The sequence below is a fragment of the Coloeus monedula genome, assembly GCF_965178545.1.
Source record: "Coloeus monedula genome assembly, chromosome: 8".
NCBI lineage: Eukaryota > Metazoa > Chordata > Aves > Passeriformes > Corvidae > Coloeus > Coloeus monedula.
The window spans coordinates 24,718,767-24,735,563 of NC_138788.1; the positions used below are offsets into that span (position 1 = coordinate 24,718,767).

At 64.0% G+C, this 16,797-nt stretch overlaps 4 protein-coding genes across 5 annotated transcripts; 1 reads left to right on the forward strand and 3 right to left on the reverse strand.

The window, feature by feature from the left end:
* Window positions 1-171: 171 nt before the first annotated feature.
* On the forward strand, window positions 172-3,794 carry MORN4 (MORN repeat containing 4). Of its 2 annotated transcripts, none has more exons than XM_082286500.1 (5): window positions 172-225; window positions 1,860-1,957; window positions 2,086-2,200; window positions 2,286-2,395; window positions 2,550-3,794. In XM_082286500.1, the coding sequence occupies exons 2-5, from the start codon at window positions 1,891-1,893 to the stop codon at window positions 2,696-2,698; spliced, it is 441 nt and encodes a 146-aa protein (XP_082142626.1). In that variant the 5' UTR covers window positions 172-225; window positions 1,860-1,890; the 3' UTR covers window positions 2,699-3,794. The 2 variants fall into 2 exon arrangements, with proteins under 2 accessions (XP_082142626.1, XP_082142625.1); XM_082286499.1 differs by having other exon boundaries at window positions 198-225; window positions 1,311-1,957.
* Window positions 3,795-4,144: 350 nt separating this feature from the next.
* On the reverse strand, window positions 4,145-6,813 carry HOGA1 (4-hydroxy-2-oxoglutarate aldolase 1; the record flags this gene model as incomplete). The annotated part of the gene is made up of 7 exons (XM_082285654.1): window positions 4,145-4,294; window positions 4,884-5,017; window positions 5,139-5,235; window positions 5,408-5,542; window positions 5,656-5,783; window positions 5,872-6,000; window positions 6,585-6,813. 7 exons carry the CDS (start codon window positions 6,811-6,813, stop codon window positions 4,145-4,147), a joined length of 1,002 nt encoding a protein of 333 aa, XP_082141780.1.
* An 871-nt stretch (window positions 6,814-7,684) lies between these two features.
* ANKRD2 (ankyrin repeat domain 2) lies at window positions 7,685-10,260 on the reverse strand (the record flags this gene model as incomplete). Its single annotated transcript, XM_082285868.1, has 9 exons — window positions 10,126-10,260; window positions 9,620-9,733; window positions 9,379-9,540; window positions 9,084-9,191; window positions 8,809-8,907; window positions 8,481-8,579; window positions 8,254-8,352; window positions 7,879-7,977; window positions 7,685-7,789 (listed from the first exon to the last, which is right to left on the reverse strand). The coding sequence occupies exons 1-9, from the start codon at window positions 10,192-10,194 to the stop codon at window positions 7,685-7,687; spliced, it is 954 nt and encodes a 317-aa protein (XP_082141994.1). The 5' UTR covers window positions 10,195-10,260.
* Window positions 10,261-11,540: 1,280 nt separating this feature from the next.
* On the reverse strand, window positions 11,541-16,709 carry UBTD1 (ubiquitin domain containing 1). The gene is made up of 3 exons (XM_082286102.1): window positions 16,575-16,709; window positions 12,570-12,797; window positions 11,541-12,341 (listed from the first exon to the last, which is right to left on the reverse strand). Exons 1-3 carry the CDS (start codon window positions 16,642-16,644, stop codon window positions 11,956-11,958), a joined length of 684 nt encoding a protein of 227 aa, XP_082142228.1. The 5' UTR covers window positions 16,645-16,709; the 3' UTR covers window positions 11,541-11,955.
* Window positions 16,710-16,797: the final 88 nt, after the last annotated feature.

Genomic DNA, 16,797 nt, shown 5'->3' on the forward strand with positions numbered 1-16,797 from the left:
CCTTGCCCCACACAAAGATGGCGACCGGCGAGGGCGTGCTGCGAAGCTGACCAATGAGCAGCCGCGTTGCTAGCGGTTGCCGTGGAGACAGCCAACGGCGAGCGGGGATGGACGCTGGCGGCGTGGCACCGCCCGGCAGGGCGGGGTGCTGGCAGGGGCGGTGGCGGCCACCGCCCCTCGGCGGGACGTGGTGGGAAGCGGTGTAGGCGGACAGCGCGGAGCCAGGTGAGCGCGGGCCGCGGGTTCCTGCGCCGCCCGCACTTCCCACCCCGCTCCTGGGCACGCACCGGGCCCGTGAGCACCGCCACGCGTGTCCCGGTGGTGAGGCGTGCGTGTATCAGCCGTGGGTGCATGAACACACCGGGGTGTGGGTGCATCAGCCGTGGGTGCACGGACACGGCGGGGTGTGGGTGCACGGACACATCGGGGTGTGGGTGCATCACCCGTGGGGACAGGGACACGACGGGATATTGGTACATCGCGGTGTGGTGCATCACCCGTGGGCGCGGTCACGCCCCCGGACACACTCTCCGGGTGGGGTGTGCGCGCATCCCCCGTGGGTGCTGCCACTGGCAGCACGTCCGTGCCTTTGCCCGGGGGTGTGTGGCTCAACGGGGTCGGGCACCCCTCGGCCCCTGTGCGGTTCGGGCTGTGCTGAGCGCGTTGCTCTGCTTGCGGCGGGCACGGTACGTGCGGGCTCTGGGTGGTGGGAGCCCAGCGCGGGCGCGTCCGGCTGCTGGCCAGGCTGGAGTGCTCGTGGGGGGCTGTCGTCCGGGTGAAGTGTCACAGGCCGTGCTGGCCGAGTTCACAGCCCGTGGCAGCACCCTCTGCTCCGCCTGGCATGGCTGGGCAGGCTGCAGGCTGGGAGCCGGCGATGCGCTCCCCGTCCCTCCCATCAGCAGAGAGCACTGTTCAGTCGCTGTTCGCCTTCGCTGGGGCCATTTCTCTGGACACAATGCCCTGGCAAGTTCCTGTTGTGCTCCCGAGTGCCGCGTCCTGCTGGTTCGCGTGGTTCAGTACCCATCTCTTGGGTGATGCGCAGCCGGGTGTAAGCCCATGGACCCCGTTTGGAGGCGGGGAGCCCCTTCCCGTCACTGGCACTGCCTGAGCTGCACCGGCAGCTGCTGGTGAGGCAGCGCCCAGCCCACCTGCCTTCCCTGTGTGCTGGGGAGAGCTGTGCTGCGTGGCAGGGTTCTGTGAGATGTGCAGGGCTTCGGGGCCTGCTTGCTGTTGGCAGGCAGGTTTGCAAACCCTGGGTAGCTGAGCAAAGCCCTGAAGCCCCAGGATCCTATCTCTGCTGTCCCTCTTAGGAGGAGTGTCCACTCATCCCTGAGGGTGAACCAGGTCTGCTCATCCCATGCTGGATCTGGAAACCCCACAAGCTCTCTGTTCCCTCTCCTGAAGAACTGCCACTGAGCACAGCCCAGCAAGCATCTCCACTCCAAAACCCTCTTTTCTGCCTGGGACTGCCCCAGCAAAGCTGAGAGTGGCCCCTGGCCTGAGCCTGCACAGTGCAAGACCTCTGGGGTTCTGCTGGAGTGCCATGCCAGAGACAGCTAGTTCCTGCCACACTCCTCTTCCTGCCACTCACTCACATTTCACAGGGCTGTGACCCCCGTGGGCTCACATCTCCCTGAGCCCTGCAGTGGGCGGGCAGCAACCCGAACCTGGCAGCTGGGGTTTCAGAGCCTGGGCAGGGCAGCTGTGCTCCTGGGGTCACCTCCTCATCTGCACTGTGCCCCAGGAGAGCTGTCCCCAGGGCAGACAGGCACCTCTCTGCGAGCCCAGAGGATGCAAGGGCTCTGGGCAAGCCGGGTTGCTCTCCCTGCCCAGCAGCTCTCTGTGCCTCTCTCTGCCAGCTCTTGTCCTGCTGTGCCGAAGGCTGTTGCCATGACCCTCACCAAAGGCTCCTTCACCTACTCCAATGGGGAGGAGTACCGCGGCGAGTGGAAAGAAGGTGAGATGTGGCAGGAGGGGACGGTGCCACCCGTGCTGGGGTACAAGCAAACCCCGCATCTCTGTCCAGCTCCACACTGGGGCAGGTCCTGCCTCTGTCCAGTGCTGCCCATTTCTGCTCTCATCTAGGTCGCAGGCACGGCATCGGGCAGCTGACGTTTTCTGATGGCACTACTTACGTGGGGCACTTTGAGAACGGGCTCTTCCACGGCTGCGGCGTGCTCACCTTCTCTGATGGCTCCAGGTGAGCACCCCACTCCTGCATACACCTCCTCAGGCATTCCCACTTGCCGTGGGGAGCAGCTGCCTCAGGACATCCTCCCACACAGGTATGAAGGGGAGTTTGTGCAGGGCAAGTTCAGTGGCGTTGGAGTCTTCACCCGCTGTGACAACATGACCTTTGAGGGCGAGTTCAAAGGCGGGCGCGTGTATGGCTTCGGTGAGTGCTGGCGGCATGGTGCAGGCATCTGCACAGCCCCTGCTCAGCACAGCCCCTTCCAGCATCTCCCACTTTGTCCCTCCTTCCCTGGCCCCATCTGCAGTCGGTGCGGCTCCCTGCCTCTTCACTTCCAGCCCTTCCCTCCCCTCCCCAGGTCTCCTGACCTTCCCCGATGGCTCCCACGGCGTGCCCCGCAACGAGGGCTTCTTTGAGAACAACAAGCTGCTGCGGCGGGAGAAGTGCACGGCCATCATCCAGAGGGCCCAGGGCGCCTCCAAGTCTGCCCACAGCCTGACAGCGTGATGGTGCCCCGCATCCCCTCCCACCAGAGCAGGGACCCCCCTACTTGGGCACTGGCTGGCCCTGCTGGCCCTGGAGAAGGGATGTGGCGCTGCTGGGTGCCTCCCTGCCCTTCGTCCCCTCCAAGTGTCCTCCTGCCAACCCCTGACGCTGGAGGGGATGGAACCCTCCGCTCTCCACCCAAGTGCCCTGGGGCAGCCGTGGTGCCTTCCCTTTCTGGCTGTAGCCCTGGCACTTGCTGGAGCAGCAGAAGGACAGTGTGACAGGGGCTTGGCCCCTCTGCCCCCCAGGAAGACTGTGGACCACTAGGGCTGCTAGCCAGTTGCAGAGGATGGAGCAGGGGGGTAGAGGCTGGTCTCTGACCCCACTGCCAGGGTGCCTTGGCTGGAAGCTGCTGACCGAACCATGTGCCCCCAGAGGGGCAGCTCCTGGCTCACTTTCCTGCCCTGGTCCGGAGGCAGGGTGGGCACCCCAGGCACCCTGTGGCCTGCACCCTCAGCTCTGGGTGACTGGCCATCTCCCTGTATGCCCAGGGTAGGGCGACATTTTGTCCCCAAAGAACCCAGCTTGCTCTCAGGGCCAGCCAATGGGTTGTGCTCCCCTCATCCCTGTGCCAATGCGCCCACCCACTGCCTTGGGGACATCAGCAGCAGCATCCCCACCAAGGGGGACTGGGGAGTGCCCAGCCTGGCATGTGTCTGCTGCACTCTGGTGCAGATTGGTACAACGGTGAGCAAGGAGAAGGGTCAGCTGGAGCCTGGAATGAGGGACATGAGCAGGGCTGCATGGGGTGCCAGGGCTGGAGCAGGGGGCCTGGGCAGGGCAGGAGGGGATAGAGGTATGGTGAAGGGGCAGGCAGGGGGCACACGGTTCCCCATCTTGCCCCCCACATGCATCCTTCATCTCCCCACTACATGCTCACCTTCACCCCCGGTGTGGTCTGGCTGGCTGTGGCACAGGGTCCCAGGAGCCCTCACCGCCCAGTGCAGGGCTGCAGGGGCTGTACCCTCCCTGCCAGTCTCTGCCTGCACTGGGTCCCGTGCCTTGCTGTGACCCTGCCTTGTGCTGCTGCCTGCACAGGCCTCAGCTGAGTAAACCATGTTGCCAAACACCCGTGCCATGTTGTTTTTGCTGGGAGCAGAGACGGCGCGGGGGCCTTGCACAGACAAGACTGCAGACACAGAGAGGAGATGGCAAGTTTATTCATGGCACAAGGATCCACTCCTTCCCAGGTGAAGACAACAGGACCCTGGGGGCTGGCAGGGATACAGGCTGGCCTGGGGTTGCCCCTCTCTACCCACTCTGCCCAGGGCAGCCCTGTCCAACAGGAAAGACTAACAGGGGCGGCCTTCTCCTGGCCACCTCCCAATGTCCCCAGCATATCCCCTGTTCCCAGGGTCCCTGACTCCTGTACCTTTCTTGTGTGGAAAGGGGCAGATGGAGAACACCTCACAACCAGCCATTAGCACTGAAGGTGCTCTTCAGCTCTTCAGCCTGGGCAGGGCTCAGAGGGGCCAGGGGTGCGCGGCAGGGACCCCCATAGTAGCCAAACCACTCCATGGCCTTCTTCAGCCCCGGGATCCCGAACCGGCGGGTGACCTGTGGGAGGGAGGGAGGGCATGGGGGCTTTCTGGCTCCCATGGGCCAGCACGCTCTGGGGGCTCTGCTGTGCAGGCCCTGCTCTTCTGCTTGCCATCACTCCTGTCCTCCCCATGCAGGGCTGCAAGGCTGGCAAGGTGTGAAGTGGTTGCAGCACCCCATGAAGTACCCACTGTGGGGTGAGGGTGCAGAGCACACCCCCACAGGACTCTACACAGGAGCTCTGTGGCACGTTGTGCTCTGCAGCAGGGACAGGCCACTCCACAGTGGGATGAGGGGCCCAGGAAGGAGCAGCTCTTCCCCCCCACACACACTGCTGCCTATAAATAGTCAGCAAGGCTCTCACAGAGGGTCAGGCAGTGCCCAGTGCCAGTGGACAGGCTGTTCCTTAACATGACAGGGCTGGCATTTCCCACCTTCTCACCTCCAGCCCATCTCGGCTCACTGGCCAGGTGCTGTGCCGTCCTATCCCCCTGAACCACCCCTCCACCCACTGCAGCCCCAGGGACTTCCATCCTTTGCCTCCCCCTGGCTCTGTCATAGCCTGGCACCCTCTCCCCTCAGCATCCGAGGGGCTCTGCCTGCTCACCGCCGTGTTGGGCTCAATGAGGCGGTGCTGCAGGTCACGGGCCTCCTGCCACCGGCCCTCGCGGCACAGGTGGTCCAGCTGGCACAACGGGTCACCCAGAACATTGGCGAGGGCACACACCCCCCCAGCGGCACCTAGAGGCACCAGGACACATTGGCAGCCAGCTCAGCCTGCTGTGCCTAGCCAGCACCTCCCGGTCCCTCCCCTGCCTCCCCCTGCCAGTGTCCCCAGGCCAGGATGAGCAGCTGCACCTACCCACAGCATAGCTCGCCAGCAGGAAGCCGGCTGATCCTGCCAGCACCTGGAAATCCTCCTGCCTTGTCTTGTGGACCATCAGCCCCATGCGGGTGATCTGGGGAGAGACATGCTATGCCCTGGGGCAGGCATCACCCTGTCCCCCTTGCTGCAGGGTGCCTGCTGGCAGCCCTGGGGTCCAGGGAAGGGCTGCAAGTCCCAGTTCCCCATTCCCAACTTAGGTCCAGGTTTGGTGGTAAGCAGCCCTGGGAAAGTCCTGTTCCACTCACGTCCCCACCGCTGTCCTTGATCCCAATGATGTTGGGGTGCTGAGCCAAGGTGATGACAGCGTCCATGGGCAGGTCCAGGCCAGTGTTGGCAGGGACACTGTAGAGCACCACCGGGATGGGGGATGCGTTGCCAACCTGCAGGCAGCCAGGCAGAGCTCAGTAGCTGGGGTGGGTTGGAGACACAGTGGACATGATCCCTCTCCTGCTGCCCCAGCTGCGGTTGCTGGCAGGCACTGGACGTGGCTCACCTCTGTGTAGTGATGGACCAGGGCAGCAGTGGTCATGGCACCCCGGTAATAGCAGGGTGTCACAACCAGCGCCACATCAGCCCCTGCCTCTGCCATGCTGACCGTCAGCTCGATGGTGGCCTGGGTGGCTGGGGAGGAGGCGGAAGGGTGAGGGGTGCTCCAGGGGGGACACATGCCCGCTGCACTGCCCCCCACACTGCCCACACAGGCACTCACATTCGCAGCCTGAGCCAGCCAGCAGCAAGCGGTCCCTGGGCAGAGCCTGGCGCACGCAGCTCACCACCTCCACCCTCTCGTGGGGTGCCAGGTATGGATACTCCCCATTGGAGCCCAGCACCACCAGTCCTGAAACACAAATATGGGGAGGGCAGGGCTCAGGCACAGGAGAAGGGTGCCAGGAATGTCAGGTATCCCCATTACTCTCACTCCCGTCTTTGCTGCCAGCACCTAGGCAGAGCTCTGCAGTCCTCAGTGTGCCCTCTCTTGCCTAAATCCCTGGAGCCCTGGCCTCCTGGTCAGAAGAGAGGAGACTCTGGGGAACACTGTTGTGAGGCTGCAACCTCTTTTGCAGCTCCTCTCCTATCATCTATCTGTCCTTGGCAATCGACAGATACATACCCCACGAATGTGTGAGTGTGCATGGGAGGGCAGTGCACAGGTTCAAGCCCGCACATGTGTGGAGCGGGTGTGCAAGCACGTGCTGGCGTGTGGCAGGGCTGTGCAAGGACACACACTTGTGCCCGGGCACGTGCCATGCAAGGGGCCCCAGGTGGGTGACCCGAGGGGTTGCCAGCCCTGGAGCGAAGTCCGGCTGGAGGCTGAGCACCCTTGGGAAGCTGGCAGGCTGCCTGCGTGTTGCTGCACAGCCTCTGTGGCAGGCAGGGATCTGACAGGAACCTGCACGGAGAGGGACAGTGGGCAGCGCTTACCTCTGAAAGGGATGCTGGCGTAGCGGCGCAGGTTTCCCTCCAGCTGGGCATAGTCCACCTCCTGTGAGGGTGAGAAAGGGGTGGCGAGGGGTGGGAAGATGCCCCTGAGATCGAGTGAGGGCTCTGATCCCTGGGGGCTGCTGAGCCCCCGGCACCGCCTGGGGGCTGCCCACTGCAGAGCTGCCAGGGCGGGCCGGAGGGACGAGGTGAGGCGGCTGCTGAATGCCATGGTGGCTGGGTGCTGCTGCTGCCTGTGCTGCTGCCTCGCTGAGGGGCTGTTAATGTTTGACAGGGCACGTGAGGGACCCGCAACCCTGCTGGGTAGGTGACATGGGGGTGGTACCAGATGAGCTCAGGATGTTCTTCCCCCTTCAGGAGCTGGCTGCAGGAGCTCAGCACCCCTCCAGGTGAGCTTTGGCCACTCCAGTTGTGCTTTCCCTTCTGCTTGCCAACCTGGCAGCTATCCCTCTGCCTCCTACAGGGCTGGGCTGCAAGGCCAGGGAGGGATCAGGCATTGCAAGCAGTCCCAGGGCTTTGGTCAGGGATCACCTGATCCGGCCATCAGTGTAGGGTCTCCTGTAAACGGGTGAGTGTGAGCATTTCCATTTAGGGAGCATGTGTCCCCCAAGGGTGACTGCAGCAGGAAAGGCAGAAGAACAAGAAGCCATCCAACCCCACAGAGTGGCTGTCCAGCAGGGGTACAGCTGCTGCTCTCTGGCACAGCCCCAGCTTCCAGCACAGCATGGACTCAGGTTGAGCTGCCCTCCATGTATTTTTCCTCCCTGAGCTTGCCCAGGTGGGACTTCGAAGGACTGTGAGCAATCAGGGTGTCCTACAGCGAGGAGTCCTGCCCTTGAACCACTTGTGTCACCAATACCTGAGTCCCTGTCATAGGAGGCAGGGCTCAACATGCTGCCAGATAAACCTGCTCCCAGGATAACCCATCTTCCCCAGGCACATCAACCCTGGTGCAGGCTGCCCAACCTCACAGCCACCTGGAGACAAATGCTGCTCTTTGCTGACTTTTATTGACACAGACAAGTCTTGTCTGGATCCTGCTCCTTGGAGCTGAGCCCAGCTCTGGTCCCTGCTTGGTGCCATCATGCAGGGACCTCCATCTCCCCCTGCGGCTGCTCCTTGGTCTCCAGCGCCTGGCGTGTGTCCACCTGCCACTGCTGCACCAGGTCTGTCGGGGTCTTGCCAGCCTGCAAGAGTGGGCAGAGAGAGGCTGGGCACAGGGTGGTGTGACATGGTGGGGCAGCAAATAGCCTCAGAGGTGCCCCCCCACGCTCACCTCATTCTTGGCCATCATATCAGCCCCGTGCAGGATCAGCATTTTGATGATCTTGTAGCGACTGAGCCGTGTGGCATCATGCAGCGCTGTGTCGCCTTCCTGTGAGAGACACAGCTTCACTGGAGATCGTGGTCCAGGGACAGGGACCCTCTGCCTGCCCCAAGCACTGCTCCCCAGCTCCCAGCACACCAACCTCCACCAGGACAAGGGGAATGTCCCTGTCCCAGACCTGGCTGTGGCTGCAGCCACCCTAGGGCAGGGATGTGTGTGTCCAGATATGCCCCACTGTGGGTGCTGGAAGCCCTTCGAGGGGTCAACAAAGGGAGGGGGATCTGTGTTGCGACCCAATGATGCCTGCATGGCTGCAGCACTCACCCTGTCTGAGGCATTGACATCCACCCCACAGTGGATGAGATGCTCCACAATGTCAAGGTGTCCGGTTCGGGTGGCCACGTGAAGGGGTGTGCTGAGCAGCTTGAGGGGGGATGAGATGGACATCAGGGGGGATCAGCACCCACACCTGCTAACCCAACACAGGGTCAGCTCTGGTATTCCAGGGTATGCTCCTGCCCCAACCCTGTGATCTGCTCTGCCCTGCTCACCTTGTCCTTCACATTGAGGTCTGCCCCACGGTCTTGCAGCAGCTTGACAGCATCCAGGTGCCCACCCCGGCAGGCCCAGTGCACGGCGGTGCAGTCCAGCTGGACATACAGTGCTGTGTCATGGTGGGGGACACCCCTACCCTGTGTCTGTCCCCTGCCCCAGCAGGTCCCCGTGCTCGAGCTGAACTGGCAGAGCCCTGCCTGTAGCCACCTCCGTGATGGGGACAGCACTGCCCCACTGCAGGGTCCCCAATATTGCTGTAGTTCTGGCTGCACCACACCCAGATGCTCAGACCAGCATGCAGCTGGAAGCAGGATCCAGCCTCACCCGGTCCCTGAAGTCAACAGTGGCCCCACTGTCCAGCAGCTTCTGCAGGATTTCCATGTGTCCCTCCAGCGAGGAGCGGTGCAGGGCTGTGCGGTGGAACTGCGGGACAGGGTGGCACATTGGCGGACAGATGCATCTTCCCTGGCCCAGTCTGGTTGTACTCCAGCCCTGTCCCAGGGATCCCAGCCCTCGCCCATAGGCACAGTGGGGCATGGCTGCAGGATATGGTGGCATGGCACAGGCGGGGGACAGCCAGTGGCTGCCAGGAAAGCTACCTCATCACATGTGTCGGGGGAGCCACCATCTGCCAGAAACTTCTCGATGATGTGCATCTTGCCCTGGACAGCAGCTCGCAGGAAGGTCTCTGGCTCCACAGGACCCTCCTGGTAATGGGACAGGCTCAGGGCTGGGGCAGCACAGGGGTGCAGGAGAGGGGACAACATGGGGGCCCCCTGCCCTGCTTCCCCAGGGAGGTCTCTGGCTGGCAGGGTGACCCGGGGGCTGGCCTGTGAGTGGTCCAGCCGCTATCCCAGCAGCCCCCCTCCCGCATCTTGGGACCCCCTGACGTACAATCTCCAGGGGCTCAGGTGGCGGGGTGGGCTCGGGGGTGGCCGCCCGCTCTGCCCGGCGCTGCCGGCGCTGCTTGCGGAGCTCGATGAGTCGTTGGATGCTGCCCACGTCGATGATCTCCCGCCTCAGATCCACTGAACTCCTCCGCACCCTCTCCTGGCCCTGGTGAGCACAGACAGTCCCCTGTTTGACTTCTGTGCGACCAGCCACCCCTGGGCACCCCGCACCCCAACCCACTCACCTTGATGGCCTCAAGGCCCCTGTTCCTGGGGCCACAGCGTTTCTCCTCCTCCAGCTCAGGTGTGTTCATACGCTCCACGGCCGGCGGCTCCCGTGCACCATCCCCTTTGAGTTTCTGCACAGGCACAGCAGGTGCTGCAGGGTCTTGGCTGGCCACAGAGCAGCCCCACTGCCTCCATGCCCAGCCTGCTGGGGGAGGTGGCTCTGCGCGGGGCTCCCAGCTCGCCGCTGAGGTCTACGGGGGTGCCTGGCAGCTCTTGGGCTTGCACTTGCCTCCCCACCCTGCTCGGTAAGCTGGGCACCTGCTTGCCGCTCAGCTCTGCCCCATGGGCTAGAGCTGCTGGGTTGGGAACCTGATCCCCCTGAGAGCCCTTGGACACCTTGCTATATCCCCCAGGACGGCAAGGTCGGTGCCAGCCTCCTCACATCGGAGTCCCTAAGGATGGACACAGTGCAATGGGGGTTCCTACTAGAGCCCAGGAAGGTCCCCCTGCCCTATGGACCCACCTCCTCCTCCTCCTCCTCTGCCAGCTTCTGCTCAATGAGCTCCTTGGCCCGTTCCACATCCAGCTCCATGTCTGCCCGCAGTGCACAGTCCTGCGCAGGATGTGTCCTCCTCTCCTTGCTACCACAGGCAGGGAGTGCCCAGTCCTGGCTCCTGATGCTGCCGGCGGCTTCGCTGGCCTTGGGGCTTTATGCTGCTGGCCCCTCTGTCCCACAGTCCAAGGGCACCAACAGCTGTGGCTGCTCCACATGACTGGGGCAGCTTTGCCATGAGCTCACCCGCCTGCTTTCTGGTGGCCCTGACTCACCTCTCCAGCCCCACACCCTCTTAAAGAGAACCCCCCCCACCCTGGGTTGACCAGGACACCTGTGCTTGTTATGGGGAGCTGGGGTGTGCAGAACCTGTGACAGCCAGTCAAGAGAGGCTCAGCAGAGCAGGGACACAATCCAGGGCCATCCCACAGGCATGGCACCTATGCCTGTGCCACCGACCCTGGACAAGCAAGATGCTCCCACGGCTCCCATCACCCCATCTCTGTGCAACCAGATGCTGCAGTAGCCACCAACACAGCCTGAGGCTCCCTGGCACCTTTGGCAGGAAGGGGGCCTGCCCACCCCAAAGAGAGGCAATGGGTCCTCTCAAGCCTCTCAGCCAGCAGCAGGCAGCATGAGATGCCAGGAGTCATGGCCCCTCTGTGCAGCTTTAGAGGATGACCTCAGGTGTGGAACGTTCCGAGCAGCCCTGCCAGGGTCCCCGTGGCTGCCTGGCCTCCCTCACTGCACATGGCAGCCTGGCAGCAGGAGACTGGCCTCACGTGGGGCCAACAGGCAGAGCCAGCAGCTATTCCCGGCAGCAGGAACATTGTACAAATCTCCTGAGCACTCCCCCCTTGTAAGATGAGGCCAACACTGCCCTGTGCCAGGACAGTTAATGCGCTGGGCACTGTCCACCAGCACAGGACCCGGGGGAGGGACAGACAGCCACGTCACTGTTACCCTCCTGGGCAGTTCCCAGGGCCATCCTTGGGTGCCCTGTCCCATGGGTGCCACAGCAGAAAGATGCTGTTTTCACCAGGGCAGGCCATGGTGGCCATGAAGGTCATCTTGGGACTTTTCCCCTCCACGGACTGTCCCACCTAGCTCAAGGGCAGACATAGGCTTAAATCTCCAGAGGGGAAGCACCAGGAAAGGGAGGTGGTGACCCCACACTGAGAAGCAGCCAGAATGACAATGGGTCAATACTGGTAATGCTGGGAAAGGGTCCTGGCAGGCAAACAGCCAGGGCTGGCAGGACAGGGTCAGGGTGGCACTAGGGAACAAAGCTGAGTTGTCCAGGCTACCCTTGGCCACCCTGTGCCCATTCTGACATGGGAGTAGATATAGGACAAGCACAGGGACCTCCCGTGGCTATGGGTTACAGCCCCCTCCAGCCTGTCCCTAAGGCCAGAGGAAGGATGAAAAGGCTTTATTGATAAATACAGACTATGTACAGAGGGGAGACATCTCCACCCAGCCCAGCACCCCATGGGTCTCCTGGCCAGGGGAAGCCAGAGCCCAGTGGGTCACAGTCTCTCCCTGCTGGCACAGCCTGGCAGAGGAGCCCCAGCCCCAGAGACATTTGGTCTCGAACCTCCTGCAGCAAACACGGCGCCTGCCCGTGTCCCCAGCCAAGGGGAGCCACCACGGTGGCACAGCCCCATGCAGACCTTTCTGGGCAGCCTCAGGGGGGAGCAGGAGTGGCTCCAGATGCGTTGGAACACAGCACAGGGAATCCCCAGAGGTGCCACTGTACCCCAGACCCCTGCCATCTCCCCTCAACCAGTAGGGGGTGGCTCAGTTCCTGGGTGGGACGGGCTGATTGACAATCACTTGCACAACAAAATCCTTCTGGATCTTGGTCTCCTGCAGTCGTGTGCGGTCAGTGAGCAGCTTGCCTGAGAAGAACCACCGCTGCCAGGCCAGGTCAATGCCCTCCTGCGCCTGCAGCTGCTTCTTCAGCTGCCCGATGGTGTCACTCATGCTGGCGCTGAGCCGCAGGTCCTTGCCGGTGGAGAGGCGCACCTTGAGGGCGAACTCCCGCCGGGTGTTGGGCAGAGGCTCCACTGGTTCCACCGCCTCCTCCTCACTCCGCTCCAGGATCAGGTTGACGGGGGGTGCAAGGCAGTAGACGGGCAGCTGGTACCGGTTGCCCAGCTCATCGTAGCACTCCGTCAGGGACCCTGGGGACAGCAGGATGAGATGCTAAGGGTGGGCATCCCCATGGACCACCCAAATGTGGACAGAGCCACCCTAAGCAGTGTGGCACAGCCTACCTTGCTCCCCTTGGCTGGGCTGAGCTCTGGATAGCAGGTGGGAGCCCCTTTCTACTCCAGCCTAGGACTCCTGTGTGCCCACATATGGGGCACTCAGCACACACCCCACCCAAACCCCCCAGTGCTGACCCTCACCATGGGGCAGGGTGATGCTGGCTCCATCAAGGATGGCCTGGGCCAGGCTGTGGTCATTGGCTTCTACAGCATAGGCAGCTGCCTTCAGGGCATCCCAGATCTCCTTGCGGCCTTCAAAGGCGGGTGCCGTGTCCCAAAACTCGTCCCGCTTGCTGCGCAGCTGCCCGTCTGTCATGGGGTAGTCGCTCTTCCACTTGGGACACTCCTTCTTCAGGGGCTCATTGCGGCCTGAGGAGGGGGAGATATTCAGCCAAAGGACAGGGTTTCCCCTTGGGCCCTGAGTCCCCCACTTGCCCACACCCACAGGTTCTTCCTGGGGACTTACTGCACCTCAGCGAGGGTCTGAGGGATCACCCTGCCCAGTGAAGAACAGTCCCCAATGCAGCAAAGGGGAACTGGGCTAAAGCTAGCCCTGCCCAAGATCCCACTGGCCCCACAGCAGTTGTTCCCCCAAGTGACACCCTTTGCCCACAGAGGGGCCAAGGGCTCTTGCTTCCATGTTAGGGGGCTCAGTCGCTGCCCTGTGGGGCGGCCACAGGGCCTTGGGGCCCTTTGAGGCAGAGCAGTATTTATAGCTTGGGGAATTAGCCAGGAAATAAGCTGGTGAGTTGGAACAAGAAGGGGATTACAAAGGCTGAGCTGCAGCAAAGGGGGGGTCAGGACTTCACCATCCCCTCTGCCCACCCCAGGATGACAGGGACCAGCTGCAGGCAAGACAGCAGGCACACAGCGTCCCGGGCATCAGGGGGACAGAGGGCACTACTGCCAGACTGCAGCTGCCCCAGCAATGGGCTGAACTGAGCTGGCTCTCCACAAAACAGCCCCCAGACATGTCCCCACAGCCCTTCAGCAGCCAGCACTGCCCAGGGATCTGAGCCATGCCAGTGCCAGTCCCACACCACCATGCCCTCACTACACTGGGCTTTGGCCCTGTGGGAACAACCCTGTCCCATCGGCCCCATGGCCAGGCTGGACACGTGGGGCAGGAAGGAGCTGTCACTCCCAGCTGAGCTGAGGACAATGAATGATAACAGCTCCTTCCTGTCACCCCTCTCCCTGAGCTGGCCAGACGGCCCCCTTCCTGTGGGGACAGGACGAGGGTAAACTGAGGCTCCAGCTGGGCAGGAAGATGCCCGTGCCCACACAGTGACCTGTGAGGCAAGGTGATGCCACACACCCCAGCCACTGGAGACAGCCACCACTGCCAGCTGTGGGCTGAGCCAAGTTCCCCAGACAGCTGTTTCTGAGCAAGTGTGTGGTGACACAAGGCACTACACGACCTTTCTGATTGTACCAGCCCTGCCTCACCCTACCCAAGACCACTGGAGCCGGCATAGCATCTGCTTCCCAGCAAGCACCCACCTCAAGGATCCCCAAAGGGCACAGGTGCTCAGCTACCTCAGGGCTGGGCGCTGAGCATCCCTGGGAGGCAGCATCCTGCCCACATCCCTGGAGGAGCAAGGGCAGCCGGCTGCAGCCAGTGCTGCCGATTCAGCAGTCACGGTGCTGGGCCAGAGGGATTTGCAGCACCACAGGACACAGCAAGGTCAGAGGCAACACCTGCCCCAGGAGGGCAGTGGAGAAGTGTCAAGAGCCAGCCTGAAGGACATATCTGGGACCATGTCCCTACCTTGCTGTGGCCTGTGGGCTGGGGCACGTGTCATCACAGGACTCCTGGCCAGCACTCCCAGCCAGTGCCATTCCCCCAGCTCTGCTTGCAACAAAGGGAAGAGGCTGGCCCAGGGAGGCAGCAGGATCAGAGCTGTGGGGGTCAGCTGTGGCAGAGAGCAGGGGCAGGCTGTGGCTGCCTCGTGTGTACAGGCGTGCCCAGCAGCCTTGCCCAGGTAGGCAGGGGCTTAAGCCTCGTCTATTTATTGCTACCGCCCAGCCGGGCCAGCACCTTCTAATCACCTCCTGCTGCTCTATTCCTGGCCCTTTGTGCAACTCTCCACGGCAGCACCACCAGACAGGTCCATCCGCTCGCTGTGCCCGGACTCGAGCCAACAGGATCTGGCTGGCAGCCTGCCTGCCTCCTGCCCTGTGCCTGCAGCACCCTGCCCGTGGCTCAGCCCCCCGCGGTGGCCTGGTGAGGGACCCCCAGGCACGAGGATGTGACCTCAAGGCTTCCCTGGCCTGGGGCTTGCTCCCTGTCTGCAGGAGCCTCAGGCAGCCCCAGCTGACAGGTCCTGGAGGCCCTGGAGAAGACATCAGCCAGATGGCACACACCACTGCTTCCAGCAGTGCTGGCTGGTCCGCTCCCGAGCCAGGCAGGGCTGGGATGCTGCATGCCATGGGCATCCCCAGCTCCTGCTGCGGTAAGCTGGCCACCCCAGAGACAATGCTGTCACCTGCTGCTGGGAGCCCTGGCAGGACCCCTCTACAGGGGGTCACAACAGGCCCCAGCCAGGGCAGGAGCTGGCCAGGCTGCTTTGCAGGGCCCCTGTGACAGCAGAGGTGGGCAGGAAGAGCCCCCCTCCCTGCTGACAGAAGGTCCTCATGTACTAGGATCTGCTGGCCCAGGGCAGTGTCCCCATACTGCTGGTGAGGGCAGCTGTAGCCTTGCTTCATCCTCCACCACCTGCTGAGCAGTTCCCATGGGCTGGTGGCACCATGCAAGCAAAGGCAGGAACCAGCCAGGGCACCTGGCACAAGGGACAGCCCTGCTCTCCCGGGAAGGGACACACTGAAAGAAAGCAGCAGCAGCAACTGCCGGCAGTATACCAGGAAGGGACCATGACCCATCACAGGAGAGCAAGTGGGGATGGAGACACAGGCTCTGCAGCCAGCTGCTGCCTGGCACAGGAGGGGATCACACAGATCCAGATGTTGGGATCTGACCCCACCCCCTCTCACAGCAGCCTGAGCTACGAGGCAGCGGCCTCACATCCCGCCAAGCTGAGGGAACAGTCAGCCAGGGACCCGAGGCCTCACTGATGCCCGCAAGAAGGCACTCCTGGGGGGCAAAGTGTGCCGGGTGGCTTACCATACCAGCAGGGCATCCCCGGGGCAGGCTGGCACACCTGCAGCCCCGCGCGGTGGAGGCGGCTGCCCACGGCACGGGCACAGCCCGGCCCGGCTGCCACGGCACCCTGCACGTGCTGCCGGAGCGGCGGGCACCTTCCCACGGAGAACGCCCTTCCCTCCTTCATCCCAGCTGCGGGCGAGGACCGGGGCGTCCCGTCCCGGGCACACGCTTCCTGCCCCTCCTCTCCCACCGCCCACTACCGCTCTGGCATAAACACGGTAATTACCGGCTGCGACGGCACCGGTCGGGAGGCGGCAAGGAAAAGGCGTGATTCATCCTACCAGCCCACGGCTTCTCCGCCGAAATTCCACCGTACCCATCCCCACGGCCCCCGGGACCCTCCGGGATGGCATCACGGGGAAGCGCCTCATGGCACCCGAGTATTCGGCTACCGGTAACTCCGGGGGACCGCGGGGCTGCACCAGCCCCCCTGGGCCGCCGCTGCTGCCCCGGACCGGCAGCCGCCCCCTGTCCGACCCTCACCTCCCGAAGCCCCGGGGCAGCGGGGACGGGGTCGCGCCCGCCGGCAGCAGCCCAGTGTACGGGGCAGCACCGATCCCGAGCAGGCAGGACCCTGCCGTTCGCAGGACGCTGCCGAGCGCAGACCGGGAGCACCCGCCACCCTGCAGTCCCCCCAGGACACCACCTTCCCGGGAGGAGCCGGGAACTGTCAGGGCTCGGCTGGACGCGCTGCGCACCCCAGCCCTTACCCCGCAAAGCCTCCAGGGCGCCGGGACGGGAGCCGCGGTGCCCGCCCGCTCCCGAGGCCGCGCACCGAACCGGGACCCCCGGGGTCCGGGAACCCCGAGGGCGCAGTGTGACTCCTGGGGTTGTGCGAGGGGGGAGTTCTCCCGTGGCGGACTGCGCTCCTCCGGTGCCCACGTTTCTCCCGCGCCACCCCCAGGGGGACACGGGACCCCCCTCCCCGCTCCGGTGACCGCGATCGCGTGGGTGTCCCAGCCAGGACGACCCCCGCTCACCTGCTCGCTTGCGGGCGTTGCCGCCGGCGGCGGGCCGCTCCCGGCGCTGCCGCCCCACGCAGCCGCCCATGGCGGGGCCGACCGGCGGCGCTCGGCATCGGGGCCGCGCCGGCTCCGCGCTGCGCCCGCCCGTGCGCGCGGGGCCCGGTGTGCGCGCGGGGCCGCCCCGCCCCGCCCCCCGGGCGCACGTGACCGCCAGCACCGCCCCCGCGCACGCGCACGG

What these genes read in the sequence shown, in the direction of transcription:
- MORN4 (XM_082286499.1), top strand. Translation starts at nt 1,792, where the DNA reads ATGCAAGGGCTCTGGGCAAGCCGGGTTGCTCTCCCTGCCCAGCAGCTC. An exon ending in ACCTTCTCTGATGGCTCCAG is followed by an intron (nt 2,201 to 2,285) that starts GTGAGCACCCCA and finishes CCTCCCACACAG; the next exon opens with GTATGAAGGGGAGTTTGTGC. An exon ending in CGGGCGCGTGTATGGCTTCG is followed by an intron (nt 2,396 to 2,549) that starts GTGAGTGCTGGC and finishes TCCCCTCCCCAG; the next exon opens with GTCTCCTGACCTTCCCCGAT.
- UBTD1 (XM_082286102.1), bottom strand. Translation starts at nt 16,644, where the DNA reads ATGGGCGGCTGCGTGGGGCGGCAGCGCCGGGAGCGGCCCGCCGCCGGC. An exon ending in CAACGCCCGCAAGCGAGCAG is followed by an intron (nt 12,798 to 16,574) that starts GTGAGCGGGGGT and finishes CCCCCTCCTCAG; the next exon opens with GCCGCAATGAGCCCCTGAAG. An exon ending in CAGCATCACCCTGCCCCATG is followed by an intron (nt 12,342 to 12,569) that starts GTGAGGGTCAGC and finishes TGCTGTCCCCAG; the next exon opens with GGTCCCTGACGGAGTGCTAC.